The 10,011-nt window shown below is 36.5% G+C and overlaps 1 protein-coding gene across 1 annotated transcript in view; it reads left to right on the forward strand.

Moving 5' to 3' along the window:
* Positions 1 to 9,451, forward strand: part of USH1C (USH1 protein network component harmonin) — a 45,648-nt gene extending 36,197 nt beyond the window's left edge. Inside the window, exons 20-26 of the mRNA XM_053980699.1 lie at positions 2,011 to 2,073; positions 5,573 to 5,614; positions 5,922 to 5,975; positions 6,113 to 6,212; positions 7,567 to 7,676; positions 8,379 to 8,434; positions 9,352 to 9,451. Of these exons, the coding sequence (XP_053836674.1) occupies positions 2,011 to 2,073; positions 5,573 to 5,614; positions 5,922 to 5,975; positions 6,113 to 6,212; positions 7,567 to 7,676; positions 8,379 to 8,434; positions 9,352 to 9,451 (525 nt within the window). The remainder of the gene's footprint in view (positions 1 to 2,010; positions 2,074 to 5,572; positions 5,615 to 5,921; positions 5,976 to 6,112; positions 6,213 to 7,566; positions 7,677 to 8,378; positions 8,435 to 9,351) is intronic.
* The last annotated feature ends 560 nt before the right edge of the window (positions 9,452 to 10,011 follow it).

The following is a 10,011-nucleotide window of genomic DNA, read 5'->3' on the forward strand; positions in this document are numbered from 1 at the left end:
GGGTTTTTAATTTGTGGACAGTCTTTCCAAACTTGCCCTTAAGTCCTCCAATACAAAAACGTATAGTTTGTATTAATTAAACACAAATCATATTTTAACAACTCTGGAATATATTTTCCAGTTAATGGCAGGACTATAGGACACTGAAAGGAACATTAGTGAAGCTGTTGCACAGTAATTGGTTTTAAAGCAAATTGAGTTTGAAAAGGCAAATGCCAGAGTTCAGTCTATAGAAAGTTTTTCTTGTTTCAGAAGACTCAGATACATTACCTGATTTGCTGCAAGGTTTTGAGTGGAGGCTGGGGAACTGTCAGTAGTGTTTTTAATAATAAGGGTTAGCCCATTTCATTTTTGAAAATTTTTGTCGACTAAGAAGATATTCTGTATTTTAAGTGATTCCAAACTACTGTGTACTATTTTCTTAGAATAGTGGAAGTGACAGAAAAACAGAATGAATATGGAATTTAAGACCTTGAAGCCAAACACAATAAAATAAAATCCATTTAATAATAGAATTCACCTCTTCAGTATGAAACAAAGTAAAAATTTAACAGAGTAAAAATCTATTTATATTTAAGTAAAATGTACCATGTAGTAGCTTACTAACATAAGTAAGATATGCTGTTTAGTCTATTAACTCTGCTGTACTTGTAAAACTGTCCCAGCTACAGAAAAAAAAAATACAATCTCTAAAGTTACTGTCCATCATCATACCAAAAAATGGTAACCAAAATTCTACGAAGAATAAAACAAAATACAAATCATCACCAGTAAAATATAATCTTTAAATAGTCACCAACTGCAAATAAAATTTTTAATAAGTTTTGTCACCCCATTATAGCTTTATTAATATTAGTTAGAATAAATTTTAAATTATCCTTTAAGTTACTAATTTAAAATTAGAGAATACTACAACAAATAACTGTGCTAACCTCCTTATCAAATGTACATAGTAAAGCATTAAGAGACACTTATTTTTATAATAATTTGCACTAAGTAAAAAAATTTACTTATATGTAAGCAAGAGGGGGATGAAACAAAGTAAAAATTTAATGGAGTAAAAGTCCATTTAGATTTAAGTAAAATGTACCACGTAGTAGCTTACTAACATAAGTAAAATATGCTGTTTAGTCTGTTAATTCTGCTGTACTTGTAAAACTGTCCCAGCCAAAGAAAAAAAATTCTATCTCCAAAGTGAAAAGATAAGAGAAGTCCCTTAAGTTCAGAAATGAAGGAAAAAAAAACCAAAGCAAAAACAAAAAACAAAACAAAGTCTGCAAGAGATAAACAAAAATATTAGAGAATTCTCTGTACAAAGCCAACTACAAATTGTAACACGAAATCAACAAAATAAATATACATAAACCTATTGTAAAATTCTATGTATATGTAAATTAGTAAAAAGTAATAAACAAAGATCAGAAATCCTCAAGGGCATACATGTCCTTTAAAGAAAAACAACCCCCAAGTGTGCCCAGCACTATAATAAACATACCGCCCCTACAAATCTGTATTAAAATTATAAAGTCTTAATTTTTCACCACAATTCAAGTATAGGAAATCCTCAGTAGGAAAGCAGACCTTAAATGCATAAACATATTTTTACCATGACTTCTCAATATTTTGGAAATCATTGTCTCTCATTTTGTCCATGTTTAGGGTTGGGTTTTTTCAATTTTCTTTTCTCGTATATCATGGATGAGAGACCCAAGCACTGTTTTGTAGAAATGATTTGTAAAAGCAGTCATGGAAAATATTTTTAAGATATCTTGTGGTATAGAAATGTGCATTATTTATGCCGTTTCTCTAGAATTCTTTCTACTTTGCATTCAGTACTATTTCACTCTGTGTGTTCTTTCATTTTGAAATTATATAGGGAACAACACTAACAAGTCCAAGTGTGATTCAGTCCCTAGGAGAGCAAAATAAGCAGTAAGATAATTTGAGTAGGTGATACTTATTTACAGCAAAAAATTAACACCTGGTTTGGCGATTTTCTTTCTTTTTCAGCCACAAGAGATGTTTAAAAGGATGGTGGTTTACAATTCATCATTTAGATCTAACAAAAAACAAGTAATATAACATTTTCCGTGTTTTGTGTGGTACTTCTTGTTTGACTGATCATAGATTTAAAACTTTTCTTCCTAACTCTGTTGCTCAGTTTCTAAAACAGAAGATGCAAGACAGCCTTAGTGCATGAGAACTGCTAGTTTTTGTAAGATTTAAGTGTGTGCCTGTGGCTCCTGATAGTCTAGGCAGAAGAAGAATGAGAATAAATTCCTTCAGGCTGAACCATCTGTAACTACCTATATGGTTAAATGTGACCTTTAAGATAGCTGAACACTGATAACTGATGTGATACTGATATTCCTAAGATTTCCTTGTTTCTTTTAGTGTTCAGCTGCAATGCTTTCAGTGATAAAATACTTTATCAGATTAACAAATACAGCTATCATCATAACATAGTTACTGGTAGGAAATCAGAGGAACTAGTGGTGGAAAGCCCTGTTCATTCAGCCTTCCTGTATTGTGTAGGATTTTCCTGCTGCAGTTTTACTTTTGCTGCTTTCATCTGTCATAATGATGAAGTTTTCATCTCTTCATCTTTGTCTGGCTGGTGGTTCAATAGATGGCTCCTTGAAGAAGTGAACTTTATGCTAAACTTCTCTGCTGCTGTAAAATGTGCCAGTTTCTGTACAAAACCCCTTTGGTAGTGCAAGCTAAGTTAGATGCATTGACGTTATATGAAAAGTTGGCACATAGTAGTGACCTCATAGTGAGATTTTGAGTGGTAAAACATTAAGATTAATGTTAATTTTTTTCTTCTTTTAATCAGTTTCAATCTATAGCTAGAAGGGAAAATTGACTTTAGAAGATCCAGCTTTGAGATTATTTATTTGCCAGTAAATGCCAGTATGTTCTGAATATATAATAATTGTGTTCTCAAAAGAGGTGTTTTTTGAAAAGCTTGTTTTTTCTGGTCATGAATTTCTTTTTCAATTATTTGTTTTTGTTGCTTGGGTTTTGTTTGTTTGTTTGTGGTTTGTTGTTATTTCTGGTCTCAATTGCTCTTGACTATTGTTGTTAGAAACCAGCATCATTAGTATATGTGCTTGTGTTTTGGAGGTTTTTTTTCTTTAAACAGTAACTTCAGCTTTCACCTGGAAGTCCAGACAGAGAGTTGTTTCAGTGCAATCAAATATTTTAGTGTTCCATCTTCAATTTATGCTCAGTCTTCTGAATGTTTTTGTAAGTCAAGAAGGGATTTGAATGCTCTTAACTCTTTTCACCTGAAACGTCCTGAGTGCTGGGAGGGTAGGTTTGGGACTATGTTTTTCACTTGGTTCTCCTTGGTTCATTAGTCCCTGCTTGGATATGCAGTGCACTCTCTGATCTCTGAATTTGTGGTGTCCATTTCAGGGAAGATTTATTACAGTTCAGTGCATGTCTTCTTTCTGTCTTAGCAATATTTGTACATTATTGGATCCAGATCATATCTCTGATACATAGTGATATGAACCCAAGGGGAAAACAGTTTAGGTTGAATATTAGGAAATGGTTTTTCACCCACAGGGTGGTTGGGCACTGGAAGAAGTTCCCAGAGGCACCAGCCTGACAGCTCAAGAAGTGTTTGGACAGTGCCCTCAGGTGCATGGTGTTACTTTGTGCAGGACCAGGAGTTGGACTTGATGATCCTTGTGGGTTCCAACTCAGGAAATTCTGTGTTTCTATGACTTTTGCTTGCAGATTGTTTTAGTGATTTTTTTTTGTGTGTGTGTGTTTGTTTTTGTGGAGTTTTTTGGTTTTTTTCTTGTTTAAAGATGATTTTCCCAGGAAAACTTCCTTCAAGGGCAACATGTGTTTTTCATGAGGACAACCTGGGACAAAGAGTTCACTGGCTTCCTTTAGACTACATAATGACTTAGTGACTTGGCTGAGATTGGAGTCCTTTTATCTAAATTACTTGCTCCAAACCCATAGATATCTACTCTAGCCATGATTCCAAAAGGCAATACTAATTCAGTTACTCAAAGTGTAAATTGTTTAAGTGGATTTCATTGTAAAATGTTTCTCTTACAGTTTTAGTTAAATGGTTCATAATTTTAATACACTTGTAAGTTAATGAATGATTGATGGAAGTTTTTTCCCCAGGATGAAATTCTGCCCTTGTTGATATCTGTGATGAAATTCCCATTTATCTGGTTAACAAATGTAATGCACTGTAACAAACTTAATGTAAAGCAGTACTGTTATGGGTGAGATCAGAACCCAGAAAGTTCTGGGTTCTAGTCACATCAAAATTAGGCAACCAAAAGAGGTGATAAAGAGTATAGCAGAGGAAGCATTAGTATTTTCTGCTGCAACTTTGCCATTTAACAGCCAGCCCTTAAATACAGCACAGGAATCTTAAGCTGTGTGTTTGGTTTACAAGTAGAAAAAGGCTTAGGTGAGTTGGACAGTGGAATAGTCTTCGTTGTCAAATGGATCCAATAGAAAAGAGGGCAATAATGAACATATCAAGCTTGATCATGCACTGAACCACTGGTCTGTGTAAGGTATTGGCTTGCCTGCTGTGTGTCTGCCAAGGATTGTGTGGTTCTGTGCTCCCCTGTCACCAGGTTATTGCAGCTTCAGGCCACAGGAGTGGGAGCTAGGTGCCTCAGTAAAGAGGCCTTTCTGAAGGTCTGAAGTCCTTACTTTAGCATGCAGGGTAAGTGCAGAGCTTTCATAAATCCCCAACACTGGCCATACAGTCTCACTCAGTAGCTACTAATACTTCTCAAGAAACTGTACTCAAACACCATCCTGATTGCTGGTGCAAGAACTCCCACCCTTGCAGAAAAGGTAACTCTTGCTTTCCCTACAGTCTTGGTCTGACAAGGGTTAAGCACTACGTTTTGTGGATCCTCTCAAAGCTTAAAAATCTTGCTGTGCCTAACTGCAGTATCATCCTCTGCATTCCAGACATTCCCTGACAAACTTTTAAGTCCTCACAGAACCATACGAAAACAAAAATCATATTGTTGTCCTGCAAATTGTCTAACAAACTGTTGTCCTGCACTTGCTTGTGGTATGGAGCCATCCCCTGAAACTCCACATCAAGAGGGAGAGATGGGGGCTGAAAAAGAATCCTAAAACCCAGACAGTGTGGAGTGGAGTGTGGTGAATTGGAGCCTGTCATTTTTACCTGTTACCATCCAATATGTTGATAATCCCAAAAAATATTGCTCCAAAGAGTGTGGCAGAACATACCTGTCTATGGTGCTTTCAAAATTTGCTTCTGTTCTGTCAGGTGTAGAGAGGAACTGTGGAGCTGACAGGTGGTAAACTCTTCCTCAGAAATGCTCCATGGTATGACCAACTCAAATTATTGATCTGTCATGAGGTTTTGAAATGTCTTCTGACTGTCAGGATGGACTCTTTGCTGTCTCTCTGGGCTTTTCTTCAGTTTCTCTCTTCTTTCATAGCTTACAGAATTACATGTTCTCTCACTAATAAATAAGATGGCATTTGTGTATTAAGTGTGTGAGTGAGTTGCTGCTTTTGCAATTAAATATCATTTTATTCTCAGGGCTTCCAGAAGTATGTGGAAGATTTTGATCCATATTCAATGGTAAGGAGAGAATTTAAACATGCCTGACTGTTTAATATTAAATAGTCTGGAAAAAAGCAAAATCCTTGATTTTGAGGGCTGGGAGTAGGTAAGACGCTTGTTGCTTTTCTGGGTCTTGTGTATTTTTCTTTTCTAGTCATGTTGATAAGGAGCGTTCTTACAGGAAAAGGTGATGTGGTGTTCTGATCTTCCTCTTACACTATTTTAGAGGAGGAAAAGGTCCCTTTTCCCCCAGAAATTACATAGATCAGCCTAATTGTTTTTTGTTTCCAAAGTGGAAATGATTAATAGTTATATCTTTTCACAGTTTACCCCAGACCAGATTATGGGAAAAGATGTAAGGCTATTACGAATAAAAAAGGTAATTACTATGTTGGTTGATTGATATTTAAAAGGTTCGTGTAAGCATTTTATGTACTAGGAAGAAGGAAAGATTAAATTCCTGTTAATGCCAAAAATCAACAGACTTTTATGAACTAGAACTGTTTTTTCTCATAGGAAGGATCACTGGACCTTGCAGTCGAGGGAGGAATTGATTCTCCAATTGGAAAGATAGTTGTGTCTGCCATCTATGAGGATGGTGCTGCAGACAAACATGGTGAGCAACAATGGGGAATTTGAATGCTGCTGCAAAGTGTTTCCTTACACTTGCTGAGAATGGTTGGCTGATTTCACAGCGTGGTACTGAAAGGCTCACTTAGATTGCCCAAGGACCCAAGTTCTGTCTCAAGTTCAAGGGCAGCCCACATGTGCTGCTAAAATTAATCGTTATGTAAAATTTGTAAAAACCAATACCTGATTCTCTGTTGTATTCTTTAATCAAGGAATGTGTTCTCTGTTATTTCACAATTTCCAATGACAGTTGTAATACTTCCACATGCAAAGCACTTTTCTGACCATAGCTACACTACACTGCTTAGTTTTGTTCTTTATGCTACTATAAATAGTAATTTGTCCAGCTAAGCAGCTGGCTGTTAAAAACCCAACTGAAACCCATCTCCTAAAACCCAGCTAATGGCCAGAGCCTCTGAAGCTTAGCTCTCGAAGGCACAAGAACATGCTCAATACATCTGGGCTTTGCGCCTGGTGGGAAGTATCTGCCATCCTTTTCTTGAGAGCTCCTGTGATGACCAGGTCAAAGAGAGGGCAATATTCCTTTACACTGTCTGCTGTCCTTGTCCCTGCCTGCACCTAAGTTCAAATGAAAACATTGCTGTGGAAACATTTCAGTCATTTGATCTCCTCAGTGCTCTTTTTGGCCACAGCAGCCCTTCATTCTTTTTAGGATCTCTCATAACTAAGGCTGTCCTCTAATCATCCTCTTCAAATCCAGTTCCAGTTAACTGGTTGTGCTTCATTCCAGATTGGCAAGTCAAAATCAGTTCTAAGGAACAAACACTACACATACACTTGCAAAGAAATGACCATCATGCAAACCCTTGACAAATGCTATTTTATTCCTTCAGGAATTTAATTAATTTTTGCCATTTTTATAGAATCATGGAATTTTTTGGGTTGGAAGAGACCTTAGAGATCATGTAATTCCAAGCCCCTGCCATGGGCCGGGACACCTTACCCTAAACCAGGTTGCTCAAAAGCCCCATCCAGCCTGGCTTTGAACACTTCCCCAGGGTTGGGGCATAGTAGTAACATTCTGCAGTCAGTCACAATTTGTCAGCTGTACAGCTGGATTACCCAAACAGGCAAGCTGTAGAAAATCATATTGAACTAATTTCTTACTGGTCATGATCAATAAGAGATTAGTTTGGCTTTGCTGTGCTTAAAAATTCCTTTTGTGTTTGCAGTAGCAAACTTACTACCATTTTTAGTGCAAACCTTCACATCCAGTGAGAACTTTTCATTATAGTCAGTACTGCACAAATATGACACAGAAAAGGCTCCTAGAATTTTGTTTTGCTTATGTGTATTTGACACATTTGTCTTTTCCCCAGGAGGCATAGTGAAAGGGGATGAAATACTGGCTGTAAATGGCAAGATATTAATTGACAGCAAGCTGGCAGAAGCACAGGCAACTCTAGCAAAAGCTTGGAACATGGGTGGGGTAAGTAACCTGGAATACTACTTCGTTCTACCTGCAGAGCTCATATGAGAGCTACTTTTCTATCATAGCATTGTCACATCAACACAAAGTTACGAACATCAAGAGTAGTGGGTATTTCAGGTGCCGTCAAAGTAAGCTAAAATTTGCAGAAGATGCTAGTATGTAGTATCTCTGAAAACCATGTGTGTAACTTACTGGGAAATTTCATGGGATTTAGACACATGTCAAGATTGGTATTTAAACACATTCCATTCTGAGTGTTTATAGTACCTTTATATGTAAAACCACTCTTTGATATTGAAAATTACTTGCAAGCTGATTGGAATTTTCTGATAATAGCTTATCTTTGATTTCTTGATGTATAGGCAACATTGCCCTTCAGCTACAGCGAGTGTTTCCACAGCAAGAACGTTCTCATTTGTCAGAGGACCAATACAGCATGATTCTTAGAATAACTTTTTTTTAAAAAAATGTTGTTGCAACAGTAGATTTTTCTTTAATTTCAAGATAAAAACCGAACAGCTCGATCTTTAAATGGTCTTCCTATAAAAATTTTTAATACAGACCTTACTCCTTCTCTCTGTGGTTTTCCAGGAATAGATTACCTCCCAGATTCTCTATCTGACATTCCATGGTGCTCCACTGGCCACCTCTAAAAGCAGTATTTAGTAGCAGATGTTTGCCTCTGCTTTTCTTTTTCAGGATTGGATTGACTTAGTCATTGCAGCATCACCTCCAAAAGAATATGATGATGAAATGTAAGTGTATAAGCTTTTTTCTCTGGTGATTAAAAGCTGAGTAACAATAGCCAGTTTGCTTTTTTTTTTTTGGTCACACATTTTTCAAGTATCTCCTTCTTCTTATGGACTATATAACCTCCTGCTTTACATGGTTGTTAATTTGATAATTATAAGTAGCTGTCATGCATTACAGCAGTGGTTCCCAGACTGCAAAATTGTGTTTCTCAGAATTGGCTGTACATGACTACACACTCATACTTTCAGTTTAAAATTTGAGGATTTGGGATTTGTTTTTTTTTAGAAGCGACACTTAACTTCAATCTGAATCATTTGCTATATTCACATAGATCATAATTTAGGGAAACAAATCCCTCTAAACATTCTGCATCATAACCAGACACTTAATTGTATTGTTTGGTTTGTTCTTTTGTTTTTGTTTTTTTTTTTTCTTATTAGATTGCAGTTATTGTTCTTGTCTAAGCAAGTTTATGTAATATTTTCAAAAGAGATTAAGGGATTTGGGTGTCTTGGCAATGCTCACAGAATCCTTGTTTTAAAGATAATCAGCTTAGGTGTGAAAAAGAAGAATCTACAGCTACAAGTGTGATAGAGGTATCAAGTTTATACAACTTGCTTTGGTTTGGACAAACAGTTTCAAAAGCAAGACCCATATTTTCAAGTTTGATTGAAGGAGATTTGAAGATATCCTTACTACCAAGTAAAATGGCAGAGCAAGGTTTTGTAGTCACTGTTAATCTGGCTCTTGTTCTATGCAGAATACTGGAGTATTAGTTGCTGTAAATCAGTTTTACTGGATAACACCAACTGTAGGTTGATGTGAAATTTTGTTTAATACATGCACATAAATGAATGGGATTAATGGGCAAGGAAATAACTGTCACTGTTATTTTTGTTTTCATATCTTGTATATGTAGCCCTAGCATTCCCTCATCAGCAGTCAGTCCCAACACACACAGAAAGGTTTTTGAAGGCAGTGCACCTGTGTACAGACAAGGGTATCTCCTGCAGCTGTAGCCACTGCAGTGTCCCTCATGGTGAATAGCACACCTGGCTTAACATGACTGGCCATTGTGAGGCTGTGTTATTTTTTTCAGCATGTGCCTGCCTGTGCATTGCTTGCCATCCTTGCTTTTGTTCTTATCATGCTGGAGCTGGAGTGTTCTTTGGGCTTTTGCCATGTCTGTGCTATTAAAATATAAGTATTTAGTTTCTACTTCATAAAGGCCCTCAGAGATCCTCTGCAGAATTGGTTTATCACCTGCCAGAGTATTAAATAAATAGGCCCTGTCTAAACAAGTAGGATTAACCTAATTTTCCTTATCTGTGGACCACTGCTGTGGCTTTGTGAGTTCATAAGTATATAAGCAACTACAAATTATTTTCTTGTGAAGGCTTGTCCAAAGAACAAGTTTCCTTTTGGATTATTCAGTGTGCCTGTAAACAAGTATTCACGAGTGTTTGGTTTTCAGTGAAGTTTGTCTCTGTTATTTTGTTATATACCTTTACAATAGGTTTGGTCTGAAATTATCCTTGTCTCTGAAATTCAGTTTACTCTGTATGGTTTCTCTGTGGCT

The sequence above is a fragment of the Vidua macroura genome, chromosome 6, assembly GCF_024509145.1.
Source record: "Vidua macroura isolate BioBank_ID:100142 chromosome 6, ASM2450914v1, whole genome shotgun sequence".
Lineage (NCBI taxonomy): Eukaryota > Metazoa > Chordata > Aves > Passeriformes > Viduidae > Vidua > Vidua macroura.